Raw genomic sequence first — 23,195 nt, forward strand, 5'->3', positions numbered from 1 at the left:
CTTAGATTTTATCCAAAAAAAGTTAAGTCTAGTTAATTAGACAATTGTTAATTCTTGTATAAGTATAAAACGAGAAGTGAGGATATGTATAATAATTCCTGGACTCCAACGTACTTAATTAATGTTTATTTGAATTTATCGTATCGGAGACACCATTTCCTGTAATTATCAAATGTTGTTCACAGTAGATAGCTATTTCAAGACTCAAATTAAAAATACGAAATTTCAAGACTGGTCCCAAAACATATAGTATCGTTTTTTTTTTTTTAAAAAAATTGGTGAATTTTCATTGAAGAAAAGGATTGTAGTAGCTACAATAAATTGATACAGCAGATAGGCCTTGCCAAAAAAGAAACTCAAAAGCTATCTAGAAAGAACTTGAAAGAGAAAAGTTACACATATTTGAGCCAATCCCGCAGGAGGTTTTTGAATGGTTTCAGGTTGTTTCTTGCGAGTAGGATGTCTCTAACGGTTCTATCCATGGTCTTGAACAGAATATGCGGTGGAGTGGTGACATTGGAGTGAAGTCTGGTATTACGTTCCCTCCAAATGGTGTAGATGACTACCTGTGCTACAATTCTCCTGAGAGTTGGGGCAGATGAAGTGTTTGAGTGATCAAGCCAACCTGAGAGAGCGTCCCAGGTGTGAAAGACAAAGGGTCGATGTCCGAGCCTTCTTGAAGCGTTTAGCCATAAATCTTCACTGAAATCACAATGGAGAAAAAGGTGATCACGAGTTTCCTGATGGATTCCACAAAGACAACAGGATTCGTTAATCTGCATTCCCCAATTCACCAGTCTTGATCTCGTTGGAAGTCTGTTGAGATGAGCTAACCAGTGGAGAAAAGCAAGTCTTGGGGTTGCTCCTTTGAACCAGACCTGCTTGGTCCAAGGAAGAGGGGGAGACCTTTGTCTCAGGGTATCCCATGTTGCTTTTGAGCTGAAGAAGTCCCGATCATCGTCATCAATGGACCAGAGGAACGAGTCTGGTTCTGTGTCTAACGCTGGGGACTGTAACGTTGTGAGGTGGATTTGTAGTTGCTCAGCCTGCGGTGACCGCGCCGGTCGGAGGGTCCACCCAGAGGGGGAGCAAGCTTTCGAGACAGTACCATCAAGAGGTATACCCGTTTGAGCCGGTCCGGATGGGCCCAGGAAGTGAATAAGTTGACCAAATGGTGTCCAGCTATCAAACCAGAAACTAGCCTGCTTACCATTACCAACAACACAGCGAAGAAACCTGATGGCAACCGTACGGAGATTAAGCAGTGCTTTCCAAGTCCACGAGGCAGCCTTTTTCGCATCTACCAACCAGAAATTGCTATCTTTTATTTTGTTATTCCGCAACCATTTAGCCCAGAGGGAATGCCCTGTAAACAATCTCCATATTAGCTTGAGGCAAAGGGTTCGGTTCCAGGTAGAGAAGCATCGAAGTCCAAGGCCACCTTCCTCTTTTGGTAAGCAGAGTTGAGTCCAGGCCACCTTTGCGAGAGGTTTCTTATTTATGTCACCTGTCCAGAGAAACCTAGAACACAAACTTTCGATTTGCTTGATGCACCCTTTTGGTAATATGAAAGCCGAAGCCCAGAAAGTGACTGTTCTAAAGATGACTGATTTGATTAGTTCCAGTCTACCCGCATAAGACAACGCACGAGCTGACCAGGTAGTGAATCGGTTTGTGACTTTGTCTAATAATGGTCTGTACTCAGCTATTTGGAGCTTCTTGTGCATAAGGGGAAGGCCCAGGTATCGAAAAGGTAATGAACCTAACTTGAAGCCAACCTCAGATAAGCCAACGGTTTCAGATTGGTTCACTCCTCCGAGATATAACTCTGTCTTATCCTTGTTCATCGAAAGACCAGATAGGTTTGAGAAATCTTGAAGCACAGTTGTAATGTTGCACAAAGAATTCTTGTCACCATCAAAGAAGATCATGATGTCATCCGCGAAGGCTAGATGAGTTACCTGGGGAACGGAGGCTAAGGGGTGATGACCAATAAGGTTGGAATTATAGCCGCTGTTTAGCATTTGAGAGAACACCTCCATAGCTAGGGTGAAGAGGTAAGGAGAGAGGGAATCTCCTTGTCTTAGATCTTTCGCTCCTTTAAAGTAACCACAAGATTCGCCATTGATAGAGACAGAGAACATCGGTGTTGTGATGCATTGTGTGATTAGCCTGACAAAGTGAGAAGGGAAATCCAGGGCCTGCAGGACGTTAGTAATGAAGGACCAATGCACTGAGTCAAAAGCTTTTTTGAGGTTAACTTTTAGTAGTCCTCTTGGCGAGATGTTTTTATGGTTATATCCTTGTATCAACTCTGTTGCTAGCAGGACATTCTCTACCAACAAACGACCCGGAATGAAAGCTGATTGTGTATTGGCTACAAGATCTGGAATAATAGCTTTGAGTCGGTCTGCTAAGAGTTTGGAAATCACCTTGTAAATGGTATTACAACATGCGATGGGACGAAACTCGCTCATCCTAATAGCATTTGTTGTCTTTGGAATGAGAGTGAGGAGAGTCGAATTCCATTGCTTTAGCATTTGTCCCGAGGTGAGGAACTCAGTCACTGCTTCAATCAAATCCAAACCTACAATGTCCCAGTGAGCAGTAAAAAATTCGACACAGTACCCATCTGGTCCTGGGGCCTTATTATGAGGCAAAGAGAAGACTGCGGCTTTAATTTCCTCAGGGGAGAAGGGCTTCGAAAGATCCTGGATCGCAGTAGCAGAACAACGCCGTGGGAGGAAGGAGGCTAGGGCCTCTGCTGTAGGCGGAGTGGCGAGAGATGGTGTCCCCAGGAAGTCTTTAAAATACTGGACTGCAACTTGTTGGATGCCCAGCCTAGTATCCTCCAACTGGTCGTTATTGTCCACTAGAGCTAAAATCTGATTGAGAGCTTGACGAGACAAAATCACTCGGTGAAAGAATCTCGAATTGTTGTCACCATCCCTTAACCAGCAAATCCTAGACTTTTGCCTTAAGTATCTTTCTTCAGCTTTGGCTAGGGTGCACCATTTCTGGTTTGCTTGAAGTTCCTTATTCATTGCCTCATCTGAAGGTGAACTGAGCAAGGCTTGCTGACATGCTAACAGGTCCTCATAGGCTTCATTCGTACGTTTCTCAATTCCTGAGAAGTTATCTCTGGCAAAGGTGCGAATAACACCCTTTAATTCCTACAACTTCTTTGAGAGGCTCAGCATCTTAGAGCAATCGAAGGATAATGCTTGCCACCATAGTTTGATCAGGGGGGCAAAATCTGGGTGATGATTGAGGATGGTGAGGAACCTGAAAGACGTTTTCCTCTTTTGATTACCTGAATCCAAGAAGAGGCAGCATGGGCTGTGATCCGAGAAACCTGGCTCACCAAAGACTCCCAAAGAGTTTGAAAATGAGGTTAACCAGGAGTCATTGACAAGGATACGGTCTAGCTTCTCAGCAATCAACCCAACTTCATGCTTGTTGGTCCAAGTGAATGTGTTCCCGTGGAAGGGAAGGTCTGAAAGGTGAGAGGTTGTTAGGCAGTCCCGAAGGTCTCTCATTCCACCTGTTTGACAGATACTGGACGGGATAGAGTGTTCATGGGGAAAGAGAACTTGGTTGAAATCGCCAAGCACTATCCAAGGCTTATTCAGGACTACTGAAGAGGAAGCGAGGTCCCGAATTTCACCCCAAAGGATCTTGCGTTCTGCACGGCTCGAGGAGGATGCATACACAATCGACACCACCAACTCCGAAGAAACAAAAGGAAGCTGTACTAAGCATACTATCATCTGAAGAGACTTTAACAAAATGGTGACCTTAACCGAAGGGTGCCATATAACCCATATCCTGCCAAGGTTTGAACAATCATAATTATCCGTGTAGTGCCAACCTGGAACCACACTCGCGACAAAATTTGGAGCCTTCTCCAGGCTCACTCGAGTTTCTACAATTCCACCAAAAAGAGGCTTATGTACTTTTAGCCATTTCCGGAAGCTTCTACGCTTTATTGGGTCATTAAAACCTCTTACATTACGACAAAAAATATCCATAAGGGGATATGAAGTTAGAGGGATACGGGGCCTCCACCCCTTAATCTATTTTCTTTTTTCTTCAGCAATCTCTTGGATATAACCTTGAGAAATCTATCTGAATCTGCTTCAGGGTTATCATCATCACCCGAGAAGTTATCATCATCACCTGAGGCCTCATGAGCATCACCTCCATCTACACTTAGAGGAAGCCGAGAGAACATATTTGTCGAGAGGTCAATACAAAGCGTATCGTCATGGAACTTCTTACCGGTTGCTATAGATGTCTTCCTGATGAGCGGGATTTTGTTGCTCGGTTCACCAACTGAACGCACCGGGGGAACAGAGGCAGCAAGAGAGGATACCTGTTTTGCCTGAGGGATGTTTGGTGGGGTCAATCCGTGAGGAGCTGGGGGGTTTGCTGTGTAATTCACTTCAACGATTGGGAGTTGACTTGGGATGGGAGCTTTACCACTTGCCTTATCCTTCTTAGCTCGAGGACAGATTGTGGTGGTATGCTTCACCGATCCACACTGAGTACAAGTAGGCGGGGCATTAGGACAGCGAGAGATAGTGTGACCTACTCTCTTGCAGTGACTACAAAGCGAGGGGAGCCAAGGGCTAGAGACACGAATTCTTTTGATTTGCCCTGACTCAAATCTAGCATTCACTACCTCTGGTAATGGTTTACGAGGATCAATAACCGTGTAGACCTTAGCAACTTCAATATTCTGGAGCTTCTCCGTTTGAGGGTGTAGACAAACAGGGTGCCCGACTAGACCAGCTATATGTTCCAAACCTTCACGATTGAAAAATTCCAGTGGGACTCCATGGAAGTCGAGCCATACCGGGACCATTGTTAACTCTGGTTTCGTGGGGATAACATCCGGGGACCACTTAGCCACAAACATCGTTTGGCCATCAATTTGCCAAAGGCATTGGATAAGGATTCTCCTCCTCGCATTTGGACAGGGTACTTTGAAGAGAAAAGAGTTACCTTCCATTTTGGAGACGGTAATGTCCTTACGCTGCCGACTCCATATACCATTAACAATGGCGTGGACTGCTCCTCTGGCTGGTGGATCTTCGTAGAATTGACCGATAATGAAACTATCCCAAGCTTTTTTATTTTTCTCAATAACGGAGTTGGGGATGGTGACACAAGCCTCTCCTGATTCAAGGGTGAACGGAGAACCCTTTCGATGTAGCTGGTTTGAACAGTCCTTGAGCAAAGCTTTCCAGGGCTGAACTTCTGACATAAGATCCTCACGAGGATGAGGAACTGTTGGCTTATTTGTAGCTGTTGTCGGTCTTGGGGATTTCTCGCCAGGCCTGGTGTCGACAATTTTATCAACATGTGACGGATTGACAGTCATTGTCACTGTAGCCCTAGGATTTGGGGATCTAGGGTTTTCAATTGCTGGTACAGGGATCTCCGGGATAGGGATTTGTAGACAGGAATCGGTAATCTGGTTGTTGGCTGATTTTGTAACAGAGTCAGGCAACACATTTGCGGGGGAGCAGATGGAGACTTCCCCAACTGATTTGGGCGAATCAGGTAGGGTGCGACTCACGGGGGACGAAGCAGAGGAGGCAGATCCAGTGGGGATGCTGCCGGGGGATTTCTTTTTAGGTTTGTGCTTGCCCATGATAGGCGGAGGGGACCGACGCTGAGATCGGCGAAGGTGATAGGCAAAAGAATAGGAACGCGTGTTTGAGAGAGAAAAGTCAAAGCGAAAAGTTCAAAGCGAAAAGTTTTTGTAACGTTATCAACATATAGTATCGTTGTAATACGTGTATCTGTTTCGTGTGCATGAGTTTCGCATGCAACAAAATATACAATTCTTTCAACTACTAACCTTATCTCATCGTAATCTCCCCGCATGACTTCTACGATTTTTGACTTAACGATTATTTTACTAGCACTTAAAGTTGACTGGTAAATCAATTCAATCAAGACGTTTGTCTAAAACTGTATAGATTTTGTTTCAGTGTATTTTTTAACATCTGACTAAATTTTATCTTCATGTAGATAATATAGTTATAAGCATTCATATCTGATATGAATTAAATAAATAACTTTGTTATAACTTTTATTGTGATTTCATAGTATATTAGTCTGACAATCTTCTTTTTTTTTTGTATTATCGATTTATGATATATTTATAATGTAACTAATGTTTTACTATAAACGTCTAATCAGCCTCAAATTATATAAATTTTGATTAGATGTTAAAATTTTACGTCCGTCTGTTAAGCATTTAGCGGTTAGCGCTTTCTTGCTTACAACAACTCAATTTCCAAAATAAAACTTTGCTCGCAAACCACAAATTTTGCCAATATACCACATCACCAACTCCGCTTCCGCTAGAAGCAACCTGATGGCACAAATGGTATTGACAAGACGGGTATATTCATTAATCATTACTGTTCCAGGTCGATTTTATTATGTATAAACTTTAGGCGTGGACCTCTCTTTAAATGACGATTAAGTAAAACTAATTAACATTATGTCGCTTATCATGCCTTGAGCAAAAACAACCTTCTCCTAATTAAATAAAAATGGCTAGAGTTGCATTACCAACCCCACTAGAGAGAATATGAGTAGCTACACACACGAATCAGCCGTTTTAAGGAGCCGAGTCGAGCCGAATCAGTCTAGTAGTAGAACTCCCAAAACCAGCGGCTACTTGTTTTGCTACATTAATTCACTAATTAATTCAGAGATCCGCTCGATGACAAACATTTAATAGTGTTATTATTTATACATGTGCCGAATATGACAAGTCAGTCATTATTTATACATGTGCCGAATATGACAAGTCAGTCACAGTTAAAAAAGTCATATTAATATCTTTAGATTCAAGTTTCATTGATTAAATCTAAAATCAGTAATTATTTCTTTATATAGTATAAATTATTAAATTATGATTTAATTTGGGTTTAAGGAAAGATCTTGTATTTCAAATTAAACATCCTAACTAATAAACTCTTATTATATTTCTGAGAGGTGTGAAAAAATTTGGTTACAAATTAAAGTGTCATAATAAAACTATAACATACTTTGCACAAAAAAAAATTATAACATACAAAAAAAAAAATACATATTTGGTTCTTTTTTAAAATTGATTTTTTTCTTGACCAAAGTAACAATATTAGAAATTAATGAAATTCTATTAATGCATAATTTATGGGTTATTATACACTAATCGCAAACACCGTATTAAACTATTCATTATTTTTTGATCAGATTCAAAAGTTTTTAAAAAGATTTTTAAATTTAAAATGTTGTTTTATATAACTTGAAAGTTGGGAAAATGATTTCATATAATTTTTGGGTAAACTATATATTTTTTGGCGTCATCTTAATTGTGTAATTGTAAGTTGTCTCATTAATGGATACTCAGACCATTTACAATAGTGCTGTTGAATATTTTTTTCAGCAGTTGAATGGCTCCAATGGTCTTGTTGAAAAAAAAAAAAGAGGTGGATTAATCACATGTTGACAAAAGAGAATTGTGGACCATTTGCAACATGTGGCGTCTGAGCCTATTCAATGCTAAAATGGTTTTTTTTTTTTTTTTTTTTTGCTAAAAAAAATAAATTGTCAAAAATGTGACAGTTGTTTATTTTGATTAGTGTATGAGAGGGTATTAAATTTTTTATTTCATCCTTTCTATTTAAGATAAATTATTATATAACAAGTAAATTTATAATTTTTATATCAAAAATAATATATATATACCCATATTCACTAATAATTTAACATTTTATGATTATTTCATATATATATATTACATATTTTAAAAAATATAATAATTGTATCAAAAAAATATAGGATAATTTAGATAAAAAGAGACAATTTTAAAACTAAATTATGTATTGAACAAAAATACAATCTATTAATAAATGATTTAAGGTATGTCAAATCTTTCACCAGAAGACTCTAGTCTAAATCCAACCGTTTAGTGAGAGATCTAATGGTCATCATTTTTTCTTAACAACGACATAGTTTTCACCTATCAAAAAACCATGTCATGAAAGTTTATGTTCAACATTTTTTCTTGGCAACAACACCTTTATATATTACAGTATTGGTGAGAAGGAAAATAATATATATATATATATATATATCCATATTCACTAATAATTTAACATTTTATTATTATTTCAAATATATATATATATTACATATTTAAAAAAAAATAATTGTATCAAAAATATAGGATAGTTTAGATAAAAAGAGACAATTTCAAAACTAAATTATGTATTGAATAAAAATACAATCTATTAATAAATGATTTAAGGTAAGTCAAATCCTTCATCCGAAAACTCTAATCTAATTCGAACCGTTTAGTGAGAGATCCAATGATCATTATTTTTTCTTAACAACGACATAGTTTTCACCTACCAAAAAACCATGACATGAAAGTTTAGGTTCAACTATTTTCCTTGGCAACAACACGTTTGTATATTACAATATGGGTGAGAAGGAAAATAATAAATTAAAATGATTCACTTTCCAAATTGGGTTTTTAAAGAATTGGCAAGTAGCCGAATAAGCCGATGAGAAGAATATATTGAAGTGTCCAAAAAGTCCAAAAGCACGTGAAGTGACCTTAGTGCAGTGGCCAAAGGTAAGTCCTTAATGCACAAGGCACCATCACACCAGGGATCGAGTCTCGCTCCCTACAAATGTAGGGATTAGGCTAATGGGCCGGCCTGTTGTGGCCAAATGGTTGACAAAAAAAAAAAAAAAAAAAAGTCCAAAAGCACCAAAAAAAAAAAAAAAACCTACTGATCCGGTTGACGGTCAACAGCACCGTTAATCGCTATAAATAGCCCAACTCCCCTTCTCATCCACAAATCGTCCCTGACTCGTTTCTTCTTCTTCTTCGCTATTAGATCTGTTTCTCCGAGATCTGATATCGCTCCATCGTCCCAGGTTTCCCTCTTCTTCTTCTTTTTTTCCCTCTCTGTATCGCTTTTACTCTCTCGATTTCATGGGTTTAGGGTCGTATGCTTCGTTAAATCTGCAGTGAGATGCCAACTCAGATTTGATCATTTTTCCAACTGTTTACGCCTTGTTTGTTCTTAGATCTGTGATAGTGTGGCTACTGAAATGAGATTTGAGGATATGAGTAGGTTAGGTTATATGTGATGTATCGTATCTAGATCTGTTCGTTTCCGAGTCCTTAAGTATCTAATCTTCATTTTTCTGAACTTTCGAACTCAATTCAGGTTTCACTGTAGCAGATCTGCATAATGGGTTTATCAGTTTTGCATAGATTTGGATGATTCGTGTGTGTGTGTGTGTACTATTTAAGATTGCAGTTACTTAATGTAGATTAGTTTTTTTCCTGTTACTTCTTCTATAGATCTCCATTGCGTTAGAATTGCTACTGTCTCACCACAACCCACTCTGAGCATCTTTGTGTATCATAAGAAATCGAATCTCTTTTTATGCTTTTTGACAATGATTTTCGAATCTTTCTATCTTTTTATGTCACTTGAGTGTGGAATCTTTCTTTTTGATTTTTAAAATGCTTTCATGATCTATTGAGTGTTGCTGATTCAAATCTTTCTTTTGTTCGTATAGGCTTTTGAAAAATGGAGACTTTCCTATTCACATCCGAGTCTGTGAACGAAGGACACCCAGACAAACTTTGCGACCAGATCTCTGATGCAGTTCTCGATGCCTGCCTTGAGCAAGACCCTGACAGCAAAGTTGCTTGTGAGACATGCACCAAGACCAACATGGTCATGGTCTTCGGTGAGATCACTACCAAGGCTACAGTCGACTATGAGAAGATCGTCCGTGACACTTGCCGCTCCATTGGTTTCATCTCTGATGATGTTGGTCTCGATGCTGACAAATGCAAAGTCCTTGTCAACATCGAACAACAGAGCCCAGACATTGCTCAAGGTGTTCACGGTCACTTCACCAAGCGTCCAGAAGACATTGGAGCTGGAGACCAAGGACACATGTTTGGTTATGCCACTGACGAAACCCCTGAGCTCATGCCTTTGAGCCATGTCCTTGCAACCAAGATTGGTGCTCGTCTCACTGAAGTCAGAAAGAATGGAACTTGCCGTTGGTTAAGACCAGATGGCAAGACCCAAGTCACTGTTGAGTACTACAACGACAACGGCGCTATGGTTCCAGTCCGTGTCCACACCGTCCTTATCTCAACCCAGCACGATGAAACTGTGACCAATGACGAAATCGCTCGTGACCTCAAGGAGCACGTCATCAAACCAATCATCCCAGAGAAGTACCTCGACGACAAAACCATCTTCCACCTCAACCCATCAGGCAGGTTTGTGATCGGTGGACCACACGGTGACGCTGGTTTGACTGGACGTAAGATCATCATCGACACTTACGGTGGATGGGGAGCTCACGGAGGAGGTGCTTTCTCAGGCAAAGACCCAACCAAAGTCGACAGAAGCGGAGCTTACATTGTGAGGCAGGCAGCAAAGAGTGTGGTGGCTAATGGAATGGCTCGTAGGGCTCTTGTCCAGGTCTCATACGCCATTGGAGTCCCTGAGCCATTGTCTGTCTTTGTTGACACTTACGGAACAGGGTTGATTCCAGACAAGGAGATACTGAAGATCGTGAAGGAGACCTTCGACTTCAGGCCAGGAATGATGACCATTAACTTGGACTTGAAGAGAGGAGGAAATGGAAGGTTTTTGAAAACGGCGGCGTATGGACATTTCGGAAGAGACGACCCTGATTTCACCTGGGAGGTCGTGAAGCCACTCAAGTGGGACAAACCTCAAGCTTAATATCATTATTTATGATTTTAATATTTTGCTATGTTTCTTTAAACATCCTTACCATAGACCAATAATTAAATCCCTATGTTTCTGTTTTTCTTCTTCTTCTTCTTGTATTCTTGATATGAAAGTTTCTGGTTTGTTTACTAGTATTAATTTTGATGTTTGCGATGGTTTCTCTTTCACTATGAATGTTGGTTTATGCTATACTGATCGGAAGCTAAATCTAATTATCTTAGCTATGTTGTCATTTTACCTAATTTAGCTATTGTAAGAAATGTTGGTTAACTAAAACCAACCAACTCAAAAGATCCAAAATCAATGGACGGTAGTAGGACGAGGGAATCGTGGTAGAAGAGAGCGTTGCGGGTCGTGGTCTTTTGAAAAGCTTCTAGTCAGTCTACTTTCTCTTTTACCTTTTACTACTCTCTTTGTTAGTAAAAAATTACAATAGATTAAGCTCTTGCTTAACTCTCTCTACTCTCAAACTGTATAACGTAAATGTCATTACTTAGCTCGTATGGTTACTTCTTTTAATTGAAAAATTTATGGGAAAAAAAAAAAAAAAAAAAGACATGTTGGTACTTGGTTACGATGGACTGTCGACGAACATAGATTAGGTAATTCGGTTATTAGAATACAAACCAAGCTATAATAGACTATGCAGATGTCATGTTCATGTAGATCCTACCCAAACATTTATCCAGTTCGATTTTTGGTACGTTTTTAAGGTGGTGACTAGTCTTGTCAACAACAACAAAAATATCATCAACATTCATTTTCAAAATTGATTATTCAGATGCTGAGATGCCGATCGATAGCCGATTAGAATATTTTATAAAGTTTCAAACGTATATCTATGGGAAGTATAGAACTAATCTATGTCAGATAAACGAAATTACACGCATTATCTATCTTTGAGTACAACACGAAACTACAATCATTCTCCACAAACAATGACAATGCTACATAATTTAAATATTTTATTTTCAAAAAACAGATCATATATACGTTTGATCCATTCAAAGGTAAGAATGGATATATAGATGTGGAAGCCATTTACATTGCCTTTACAAGATTCTTTATTTGTCGGTTCATACCATACATACGAAACGCGCGAAAGCAAAAACAATTTTTTTTTTCAAAGCTTATGAAAAACATTTTAATATTATTGATTCGTCTAAAGAAAAACAAAAGTCTGAATAGCGTTAAAACATAACATATAATAGCTGTGTTTATCTTATTATAGTCATCGTCCGGATTGTGTCATTTAACTATTCACAACTTGTTTACTTTTAAATGATAAAATTGATTATGCAGAAGCAGAAGAACCTTAAACCAATCTGTGTTTAACTGATTCTCTAATCAAATGTTTACCGGTTTTAAAACAAATATTTGTCCTGCTAAATTTTGTGCATGGATTATGATGGGAAACTTGGTCAATCGACCTTTCTACTAAATCAAAAGACAAAAAGCGTCAGCTTTAGAGTCTTTTTCCCACTGGATGATCTCACGAAGTGAAAGATTAGTTTCTCCATATCATTTTTAATTTTCTTAATTATATCTCACCAAATTCATTTACCAACCTTGTCCGAAAAATATCTTTGGCCATTGACTTTTATACAAAGCAAAAAAAGAAAAAACACACATATACATTTATATTATCTTTTATAAATTGAGAGATAATTCTTTCTTGTATAAATCTTTGCTGCTACATATATATATTCACTTATTTTTCATTAAAAAAAAGGTAAAAAAAAAATTAAGATAATTGTACAAGAAGGAAAAAAATAAAAAAAAAGCAGAGACAGAAGAATGTTCTTTTGTCACAGAGGACCCCTCAAAAGATCAGGTAAAGTGATTTTGCCCAAATTATTGGAATCAAGTTTGTCAAACTGAATCACAACCTGGTTAATGTCTTTATCAGTGATCTTCCCCATCTCCTTAAGCTTCAACACTATATACTCTGATTTACTGAGACAAACACACCAAAGTCAAATCCAAACAAAACAAAAAAAGTGTCAGTAGATTAATAATCACTTAATCTCATATGGATAAGATGTAACAAAGACTGTTGCTTGCAAGAAAAAGTCTCAAGATTAACATGATTACTCGAAAAGGTTAAAGATTTACACCAATCTGAACACATAAACCTTAAAATCCAAAGAAATTGCATAAACCCATTATTAGAAACAGCTCTAAATCACCAAAATGTTCCAAAACTAATCAAAAATGTTTATAAAAAGTAAGTTTTAAAGTTAGAAATGTTTGTTAAACCTGATGAAACCATGTTGATAAGTATCAGCAGTGAGCAAATCCTCAACAGTGATCTCTCTATTCAAAGCCAATTTAACAGCTTTCCTATGCCGCCGATCAATCCTCGCCTCCGCCAGATACAAAAACGCACGCGCCACCGCAAGAGTGGAAACAAGAAGCCAAACCGCGGCGAAAAGCCTACCTTCAAGCGTCTTAAAAGCCCGATCACCGTACCCAACGGTCGTGACCGACATAACCGAGAGATAAACCGAATCAACGAAACCCAAATCCTCAACGAAATGCAAAACCAAAGCACCGAGACCAATACACAAAACGACGACGCACAGCGCTAAACAAACCTTCATCCTTATCCTCATCCTCCCTTTCTCGAAATCGATGATGTAATCTTTAGCAGAGAAGCGATGGTGATGCTGCTGCTTGGTTTGGATTCCGGTTAGGATCATACTCTCTTGAAGATCCAAAACGTAGTTGACGACACCACTCAGAAGTATATCCAAGAACCCGAATCCGAACAGAACGAAGACAACGGCGAAGATCTTAGTCCATGGGGTCAACGGAGCGATGTCACCGTAACCGATCGTGCACATAGTGACGATACAGAAATAGAGAGCGTCGACAACGGGATGAGTCTCGATCCCTGAGTAGTGGTCTCTGTTGAAGGAGTAGATTGAAACCCCTAAGGTTAAGTAGATGATCAGCAATAACAGAGCTTGTTTGATGATTGATTTTGAGATTGGTGATGGTTTCTTTGTTTCTTGGGTTTTGTTTGGTCTCAAGTCTTTCATTATTACCATAGCTGGAGCTGTACGACATCTGTGAAGTGGTCTTGTATAATTGGAGTAGAACCGATCTGTTTCTTCTTCGTCTCTGTCTTCTTCTTCGTCTTGGTCTCCGTCGTCGTCTTTTTGTACGGATTCTTCGAGGTCTTGAAGATGAAGAAGACGTTCTTGAGAAATCTCGTGGAAGAAGGAAGTGTTTGAGATAGAGCGAGGGATTGTTGTGACGGCGGCCGAGGAGGAAGAGGAGGAGTTTGGGTTCTCAGGGATGGGTTCGAGACGGAAACGTGATTGAGGGCTGATGAGAGGTTGGTGGTGGTGAGGATGATTCTCCATTTACCAATGAAATGAGTAAATCTCTCTGTACTAAAAAGCTTTTCTTTTTTTTTTTTTTTTTTTGACCGGAAAATTCCAAAAGAAAGGTTTTTTTTTTATATCGGAAATGGTGAAAAGAGAGAGAGAAGTGTGATTGGATTAGCAATTTTTTCTATTTTATTTTTATAGGAGTTTTAAAAGAAGAGGGGGACATATGCCACGTATGAAAATACATTATCCGGAACTTTAACTTATCTATATTAACATTTTTGAAGTACCGATATACTATTTCTACCTCAGAATTATCATATCGTATTAGTTTCCCATCGATCTTTGACTTTTTACCAATTCTCTTTCGGACTTATGTCCTCCGCCTATTTTCCCCCGAATCCATATTTCTCTGCTTATTTCCCCATCTAACTAGGTTTACACGATTTTGGGATTAAACCCGATAGAAACACATGTTAATCCGGTATAAAACCAATTTATAACCCGGGTAATATATCCAACCTGACCCGACTTCTTCTTCTTCTTCTATATTTCTCTCTTTTTATTTAATTATTATTGCATCATGCCATCATCATAGGTGTCGTTCTCTTAGCCATTACTCACAAAGTAAAAGACTTAAACAACAATTATTTTTGTAAAATATAACACGTACGCTATTATTAAATTATAATTATTTTCTATTGATTTGAGAAGATCAGTAATGAAAATCAAATCTCATCTTTAGTCCCCATTTTCATCTTTGTTTAATATTAAATAAAAAATGAAAAAAAAGAAGTTGAATCATATCATCGTTTAAATTAGTGTAATGATAACGAGTTTGCGAACTGGTTATAGCGATGAGGAGACGAGTCGGTGGTGATGATAACGAGTTTGCGAACCAGATGGTGGTGAATGGTGATGATGAGATCCGATAAATTAGACGGTGGTGACAATTATGAAATTTGCTGGTGATGATGAGATCCGGTGACCGAGAGGTCCGAGACAGTGACGAAGATGACGAGATCTGGTGGTAATGATGAGGAGATGAGATGAAGAAGATGATACTACATATGAGATGGTGGTGATGATGAGATCCAGTGACGACGAAGGTTTGCTCGGTGGTGAGAAACAAGGTGACGGTTTGCTTGGTGGTGAGAAACAAATAAGCAAGAAACAATTACATGATGATACGGTTTGCTTGGTGGTGAGTTCCACATCGATTGATCGCCGGTAAATACTTCAGTCGCCTTGTTTGGAACAATTACCCACAATTCCTATCACTATTTCTTCAAGATTTGTCAATCTCAAACATGTAATTTTCAGTTCATAATTTAAATTGAAAATAAGTTGGAAATTTTGATTTGATTAATGTTCACTAGAAATTGTCTTGTTAGGGTTTAATTTTCATTGTTCAAAACACAATTGATTAAATTATTGAGTTCATCAGATTTTCGGAATGAACGTTGGTCGGGAAAAGAAACGAGAAGAAGAGAGCAAAGGGTTGTTCATTTCAAACGTTGGGGATTTTTTTATTTTTAGGTTAAGTTAGGTTTAGTTATGTAATCGGGTTGTAATCGAGTTGTAATCCGGTTTAATTTGGTTAATAAGGTTCGTTGTTGGTTAATAAAAATAGTAAACCGTTAAAACCAAGACGATGGGAAATTAGATGAGAAGTTTAAGTTTGATGGGGAAATAGGTGGAGAAGTATGGAATCGGGAGAAATAGGCGGAGGATATAAGTCTGAAGGAGAACTGGTAAGAAGTCAAAGATCGATGGGGAACTGGCACGATACAATAGTTCCGAGGGGAAAATAGTACGTCGGTCCTATATTTTGTGTTATGGTCTTTTTGTTTTGCTTATTTAAATTTTTATTTACAACATTAACCCTTCAAAAGTTTCCAAAAATAACATTACTTCAGATTTTCTTTCCTAAATATGTTACATTCCATTTCAACTAAAAAATTACAGCAAAATTAATATAGAAACACAAAATATGATATAGTTAACTACAACTTTTATTGTGTATTGAAAATATTCTATCTATGAATCTTTTGCAAACCAAGAAAATAATAATTTGATTCCTATTTTGTTTTCAAAAACCTGTGAGTTTTGAATCTTAACGTAAGAAGAACTTCGATTCACATTTATTAAAATATTATAATTAATATATCTAAACTTAATAACATTTTAAAATATTATGAATATGAAAATTAAAAAAGTTCAAAATACTATATAATAGATGAGTTATAAAGATGACATGTTGGAATTAATAAACTATCATTAAATTTGTGCGAACACGGGTTAAATCCTCATTTTATTATCTGTCAACAATATTAATATTAGAATATTTGACATATAAAATTAAGTTGATTTAACTAAGATTGTGTAAAATAATTAAATCATTAGGAATAATGTGACTTAATCATAGCGTATAAATGACTTATTATGTATTTAGATCTCTTATTTTTTTGTTATAAGAATTAAATTTCAAAATAAAGTCTCACACTAAACAAAACAAACTAAATATAACAAACAAATAGTCATGAAATATATTACGGGTTAAAAAAAGAATAAAAATATTTAGCTAAACAAACGGTCAAAAAATTTAGTTATTCCTCTATTTGCAAAACATCAAATATTTAACAAAAAAATACATTATAAATATAAATAATAATAAAAATTATATGCACGCGGTGTACCGCGGGTTAAAATCTAGTGTTCTATATATTAACCCACATGCGTATTAGTTTACGCAAAGTACAGATCTTGATATTTAATGGGTCCGATTTTAATACAGTAAGACGAAAAAAAAGTGTGATTATATATAAAGTCATACGGATTATTGTGTAAATGTATTAAAAAAGAATATATGAGAGTAGAAGTGATACAAAAAAACACTAAAACAAAAAAAAATATTCGTACAATTTTAAAATTAGTATCATTGTTTTATATTAATTTATATTTAGTAATAATAAAAAATGTACGTTATATTATTGCGTTACACGAATAATATCAAAACTATTATTTATTATAAATCCGGTAGATTTTTTTTTATTGTAGCTATAAAAGAGATTACCATTAATTGTGAGCTAATGAATTTAATGAAATCAGTAATTATTATTATTATTATTATTTTTAACTCATGAATTGATAATCAAAGAAACAGGAGTGTTACAAGAACAACCAAGAAATTAAAACATTAGGATAGTAATCATAATAAACCAAAAACCTTTTCGCGATTCAGTAGCTTCGGCATCGTTCCTCTTCAATCCTCTCATGTAACCATGCCGGTCCACCTTGAGCTAGATATGAAGTGAGGCGACCATCACGAGTGACACTACTAGCAGTATCCCTGACCAAAGAGTTAGCTTTCTTAGAGGAGAGTTTGAAAGTAACCTCTCCCATCTCCTGCATCACCCGTTGGATTCTCAGTAACTGTGACCTATACTTTGGCCAAGCAGATGGATCCTCTAAAGCCGAAATAGCTGCATTACAGTCTGACCAAACTTCAACCTTCGTATAGTGTAACACTCGAATACTCAAGAGACACCACCAAATACAATGCAACTCTGCAGCAATTCTGTTCAACATTGGTAGAAAAGCATCCCTGGCATGAAGAAGAGCATTCCCTTCATGACTCCGCAGTAACCAAGCTCCACCGCAGAAAGAAGACTCGTTCACCCAGGAGCAATGCACATTACATTTTGTAGTCCCCAGAAGGGGTCGTGTCCAGAACAGAGTAGGCTTATCCCTTAATCGAGCCTCATTAAACACTATTTGAGAGGTGACATGTTGATGATGTAACCAGATCTCCGACTCTTCCAAAGTTGTAGCCAACACCACATGTGGATCCTGCCTTCGATTTGTAAAAATAGAGCTATTTCTAGCCTTCCAGATTCCCCAAAGGATCCAAGGAATCACAACCCGACGTAGACTATTTAGCTCCACTCGCTGCATGAGTCGTAACATGTATCCAATATTCTCCACCACATCATCTGAAAAACCTTGATCCGGTAAAGGAAGAGAAGTTGCAATCCAGACTGCTCTCGCAATCGTACATCCAAAGAGAACATGTACTACTGTTTCATCTTCCATTCTACAATCTTGACAAAGCGGATTCGCCTGTAAACCGTGTCTCCGCAGACATTCTGCAACTGCAATAGCTCCAGACAAGGCTCGCCATAGAAACATTTTAATCTTTGGCTCAGTAAGAATAGACCAAATCCCCTCCTTGACCTTACTAACCCGTGAAACCTCCGCCGGTACGTGATCCAGAGCTTCCAGCTCCCTGGAGAGGAGCCAATTTCCACTCTTCACCGTATATTGACCATTATTAGTATATGGCCAAATATAACCATCTTGGAGATTTAAAACTGGAGGAAATGAACGAATCTGAATGACATCTTCTTGAGGAAAGAGCTCCTGTAAACGTTGCACATCTCAATCTCCAGCTTCGTTAATCAATGATTGCACTTGCAGATTCAAATCAATCCGCAACTCCTTGTTGACAGGACGCCTAGGTTGATCATCAAAAAGCCATTTATCTAACCAAACACTCGTACTAGACCCGTCTCCTATCGTCTTTAAAACTCCTCTTTCAAGAAGCTCTCTCCCAAAGAGAATGCTTCTCCACGCATAAGAAGGTCGACACCCTAACTTGGCCTCAAGAAAACCTTTATCCGCAAAATATCTGCCTTTGTACACACGGCTAAGCAAGGATGAAGGAGAATCAAGGAGGCGCCAGGCTTATTTAGCTAATAGAGCTTGATTAAACCTTCCAATATCCCTGAAGCGTAGACCTCCCCGAACCTTGGATTGGCACATCTTCTCCCATGCTACCCAGTGCATCTTATGTTTAACCTCATTTTCGTTCCACCAGAATTGAGACATAGCACTGTTGAGCTGTTTGCATTGATGTTTTGTCAAGCTGAAGCAGGACATGGCTTGAACCGGTAAAGCCATTGCAACAGATTTCAAAAGCACTTCTTTACCTCCTAAGGAAAGTGTCTTCTCATACCAGCCACTGCATCTCGATTTTAATCTGTTGCTGATGAAATTTAGGAGGTCTCTCTTCAAACCACTAAAACATTATGGGAGCCCCAAGTATTTACCTAAACCACCTTCCTGGACAATTCCAGTAAAAAGACCAATCAAGTGTCTCATAAAAGGATCCAACCTTTTCCCAAAGGTGATAGCAGACTTTTGAAAATTGATTTCCTGCCCAGACGTTTTCCCGTATAACTGTAAGCATTGTAGAAACTCTGCACATTCCTTAAACGTGGCTTTGCACAAGAATAAGCTATTGTCAGCAAAAAGCAAGTGCTGAATCAAAGGACATGATGGTGAGAGTTTCAGTCCAGATAGTCTTCCTTCAATCTCTGTCTTATTCATGATGTGTACCAGAGCTTCTGCACATAGGATAAAGAGGAAAGGGGATAACAGATCTCCTTGGCGAAGTCCTTTGTGAGGTTTAAAAAAACCATAGGATGATCCATTCAGGAGGACCAAGAAAGACACCGTTTTAACACAACTCATGATCCACTGGATCCATTTCATATCAAAACCAAGTCGTATCAGTAATTCCTCTAAAAAGCACCACTCCACTCTGTCATAAGCCTTAGACGTATCTGTTTTGATAGCCAGAAATTCTTCATCACAGCTTCAATTAGTTCTCAAAGCATGAATCAACTCATGAGCTAGCAAAATATCGTCGGAGATTAGGCGGCCAGAAACAAACGCACCATCTGTGTCAGAGACAATGAGTGGAAGAAAACGCTTCAATCTGTCACACATGACCTTGGAGACAATCTTATATAGAACGGAGCACAAACTGATCGGTCGTAGGTCAGCCATTTTGGATGGGTTCGACTTCTTGGGAATCAAACAAATTTGAGTGAAATTCCATTCAAAAGGATGAGAATCCGATTCAAAATTTTTTTGAACCTCTTCAACCACCTGGGAACCAACTACATCCCAATAAGTCTGATAAAAATGACCTGACATGCCATCTGCACCAGGAGTACTATCCCCTCGTATGTTGAAAGCTGCTGTTCTAATCTCCTCTCCCGAGACAAGACTCGTAAAAAAAGCATTCATCTCATCTGTAACCCTTGGTACCATACCATCTAGAGCTTCAGTAATGGCCTCTGGATTAGAACTTGTAAACATGTCTTGAAAGTATTGGACAACAACCTTACCCTTAGAACCTTCTGAGAACTGCTCTATTCCATTGGCATCAATCAGGGACATGATTCTGTTCTGTACTTTCCTCCGCTGAACACTACCATGAAAGAACCTCGTATTTCTGTCACCCTCACGGCACCATTTTTCTCGACTCTTATGCTTACAAAACAGCTCATCCTCCCTGTAAGCTTCCTCAAGTTCCCAGTGGAGTGATTTCATATACTGAAAATCCGGCCTTAGTTTACCTCCTTCCTCGTCAAGCTTATGGCTTAACCGAGATATTCGATCCTTAGAGTTCTGATCAGTAGACCTTTTCCAGAATAAAATCACCTTCCTGAATTTTGCAACACTCTGCATAACAGTCACTTGTTCTGCTTGTTCTCCTTTCGTCCATCCCTCTCTAATTACTTCAGAAAATCTGGTTTGGAGGTCCACCTTTTCTGAAATATAAAATGTCCTCTTTGCGACATATTCTCACTCACAAACCGTGTGAAAAGAGGTCGATGGTCCGAACCAATGCGGTCTAGGTACTCAGCTTGAGCTCTTGGAAAAACCTGGAACCAAGCTGCAATTCCCAAAACTCTATCCAACTTGCATTGTATCCACATCTTATTTCGTTCTCCTGCCCATGAAAACTTGTTTCCTATGCTAGGGACCTCCCGTAGACGACAATCATGTATCATATTTCGGAATGGAAAGAACGATGATTCTGCCCGTGCTGGTCCACCAAGCTTCTCCATGTTATCCAGGATCTCATTGAGGTCTCCTACTACTAACCAAGGATCATCTCTGGATACACTTGTATTGATTAACTTATCCCAAACTGCTTTCCGGTGTTGAGCCACTGGATCCCCATAGATACAAGAAATGTAAAAACATAGGGACCCGAGTGCAACCTTGATATCAATGATGCGAGAGTCTGAACTTAGTATCTCCACTGTATACGAGGCCTTCCAGAAAATAGCTAGACCTCCACTCAAGCCCACTGGATCAATAATACATGAATGATCATACCCCAAAGATCTCTGCAAATTCAAAACATGGTGACTGGAGTTCTTAGTCTCCAGGAGGAACAAAAAATCCGGAAAATGTTCATGACGCATTTTTCTCAAAGTAGGAACTGTCAAAGTGCCCCCCAATCCTTGACAATTCCAGCTCATAAAGCTCATATTTGCTGCGGCGGTTCCCCATTCGGAACCACCTCCATGTCGCCGTGTTTGGCAAGTTTGGATGATCATGTAGCTTCATCCGCAGCCTTCCTTTTTGATGTTATTCCATCCTCCAGTTCTTGATCATGCAGAACCTGGTTGGTACCCGAACCTTCCTGCAAAGATTGTGCTTTTCTCTTCCACTGATTCGGTCTTTTTTTTTTTACCATTTCCCGAACTAGTCCCTAACCAGTAGAGAAACTCGTTCGGGGAACGTAGGACTTTTGTTGACTTGAGGAGTTACATTGGCTGATGTTGAGACATTCTGTCTTGGGAAGGTGAGACGTGAAAGTGTAGTACTTGTTCTCAAAACCGGTTCACTTTGATCCTCCTCTGTGGTATTAGCTGCACCAACCCCTTCAAAGTCAAAAACTAACCCCTTGTCTTTATTCACCTCCGTTGTGAAAATCGTAGGTGCTTCTAACCTCAACAACGTCTGTTGTCCATCTGCATCATCCCTTAATCCCCATACCGACTTCCGAACTCGTTCAATATGAACCTTCCTCAACTGCGGGTCAGCAACAGATAAATACTGCCGCATCTCATCCAAAACTGAATTGGCTATTTTTGGCTTCCCAAAGGCAACATCAATCCCTACGTCATCATCAGTTAGCACACCAAACAGAGGATCATCTTTACTGATTCGTGGGATGAGGCGTTGTGGGATGTTTGGTGCTGCTTTAGTCCTTTCCGTAGCAACTACTTGCCGGTTTAAAGGATTAACAGGGCACCTCTCTCTATCATGCGTCAACCGGTGACATATGTAACATCTTCTCCTTATTCTCTCGTATTCAATCCAGATGTGGACTATCTCACCCGATGGCAGTTGTAACTCAAGAGAGTTCTTCAAAGGACGCGTGACATCAAACAAAATACGAACCCTAACATAACCTTTACTTTGTGGCTTTGCATGATCGAAAGCAACATGAGTAACCTGACCAATATGCCTTGTTATCTCCTTGACTGTGTCTGCTGTGTTAAAATTAACCGGAATATTGCGTAAGCGGATCCAGATGGGTAGAACTTTTAAAAAATCTGGCAGTGGCTTTTCCACCCATCTCTCCAGGGTAACACTCCAATCATTAAAGGTCCATGCTCCCGCTTCCAGCACTGTTTGAAGATCAGATTCTGAATCAAAGATGAATTGAAACTCATCATTCGGTAGGGCAATTCCCCTGACTCGATTGTAAACCCTCCAAAGTTTTGGCATCTCATGAATCAGCTTGGACAACTTCTGATTCTCCGGGCACAGCAATCGACCAATGATACTGCGCTCATTCCTGACAGATGAGCTAAACTGAGGAAGGTTCTGCAACACAATCGGTACATCCTCCTCTAGTGACATCTCTTGTAGCGCCTTATCTAAAGCATACTCCATTTGTGACTTGAAAACAAGGGCAATTAAACGACACTCATCAAAGAAAACGAAGAGACTCAGTTAGTGGCGCTTGAAAACCCAGAAGAACTAGGTTAAAAACCCTACAAAGACCGTAATAACTAGAAAGATTTCCAAAAATCCTACAGATATTGTACAGAAACAATTCAATCTTTTCCAAATCCTGCGAAAAACCAAGATTTTTCCGGTAAACAAAATATTTTCAACTAAGGTTGAAACCCTCTAGTTGAAAAGGAGAGGCCTAAGCTCCAAAATCGCA

The 23,195-nt window shown here is 38.7% G+C and overlaps 5 protein-coding genes across 6 annotated transcripts; 1 reads left to right on the top strand and 4 right to left on the bottom strand.

The window, feature by feature from the left end:
• Nucleotides 1-4,045: 4,045 nt before the first annotated feature.
• Nucleotides 4,046-5,659, bottom strand: LOC147930014 (uncharacterized). The gene has a single exon (XM_087480826.1). The coding sequence runs from the start codon at nucleotides 5,657-5,659 to the stop codon at nucleotides 4,046-4,048; it is 1,614 nt and encodes a 537-aa protein (XP_087336952.1).
• Nucleotides 5,660-8,575: 2,916 nt separating this feature from the next.
• On the top strand, nucleotides 8,576-10,978 carry LOC104737604 (S-adenosylmethionine synthase). Of its 2 annotated transcripts, XM_087481344.1 has the most exons (3): nucleotides 8,576-8,618; nucleotides 8,784-8,955; nucleotides 9,610-10,978. In XM_087481344.1, the coding sequence occupies exon 3, from the start codon at nucleotides 9,621-9,623 to the stop codon at nucleotides 10,800-10,802; it is 1,182 nt and encodes a 393-aa protein (XP_087337470.1). In that variant the 5' UTR covers nucleotides 8,576-8,618; nucleotides 8,784-8,955; nucleotides 9,610-9,620; the 3' UTR covers nucleotides 10,803-10,978. The 2 variants fall into 2 exon arrangements, with proteins under 2 accessions (XP_087337470.1, XP_010456120.2); XM_010457818.3 differs by having other exon boundaries at nucleotides 8,579-8,955.
• A 1,466-nt stretch (nucleotides 10,979-12,444) lies between these two features.
• LOC104737605 (two-pore potassium channel 5) lies at nucleotides 12,445-14,438 on the bottom strand. Its single transcript, XM_010457819.3, has 2 exons — nucleotides 13,071-14,438; nucleotides 12,445-12,767 (listed from the first exon to the last, which is right to left on the bottom strand). Exons 1-2 carry the CDS (start codon nucleotides 14,180-14,182, stop codon nucleotides 12,620-12,622), a joined length of 1,260 nt encoding a protein of 419 aa, XP_010456121.2. The 5' UTR covers nucleotides 14,183-14,438; the 3' UTR covers nucleotides 12,445-12,619.
• Nucleotides 14,439-17,389: 2,951 nt separating this feature from the next.
• Nucleotides 17,390-21,570, bottom strand: LOC147930015 (uncharacterized). The gene is made up of 6 exons (XM_087480827.1): nucleotides 20,819-21,570; nucleotides 19,891-20,666; nucleotides 19,326-19,776; nucleotides 18,924-19,229; nucleotides 18,623-18,839; nucleotides 17,390-18,571 (listed from the first exon to the last, which is right to left on the bottom strand). Exons 1-6 carry the CDS (start codon nucleotides 21,568-21,570, stop codon nucleotides 17,390-17,392), a joined length of 3,684 nt encoding a protein of 1,227 aa, XP_087336953.1.
• Nucleotides 21,571-21,718: 148 nt separating this feature from the next.
• LOC147930016 (uncharacterized) lies at nucleotides 21,719-22,918 on the bottom strand. The gene has a single exon (XM_087480828.1). It carries the CDS (start codon nucleotides 22,916-22,918, stop codon nucleotides 21,719-21,721), a length of 1,200 nt encoding a protein of 399 aa, XP_087336954.1.
• Between the last annotated feature and the right edge of the window lie 277 nt (nucleotides 22,919-23,195).

The sequence above is a fragment of the Camelina sativa genome, chromosome 13, assembly GCF_030686135.1.
Source record: "Camelina sativa cultivar CO46 ecotype springtype chromosome 13, ASM3068613v1".
In the NCBI taxonomy this organism is placed as follows: Eukaryota; Viridiplantae; Streptophyta; class Magnoliopsida; order Brassicales; family Brassicaceae; genus Camelina; species Camelina sativa.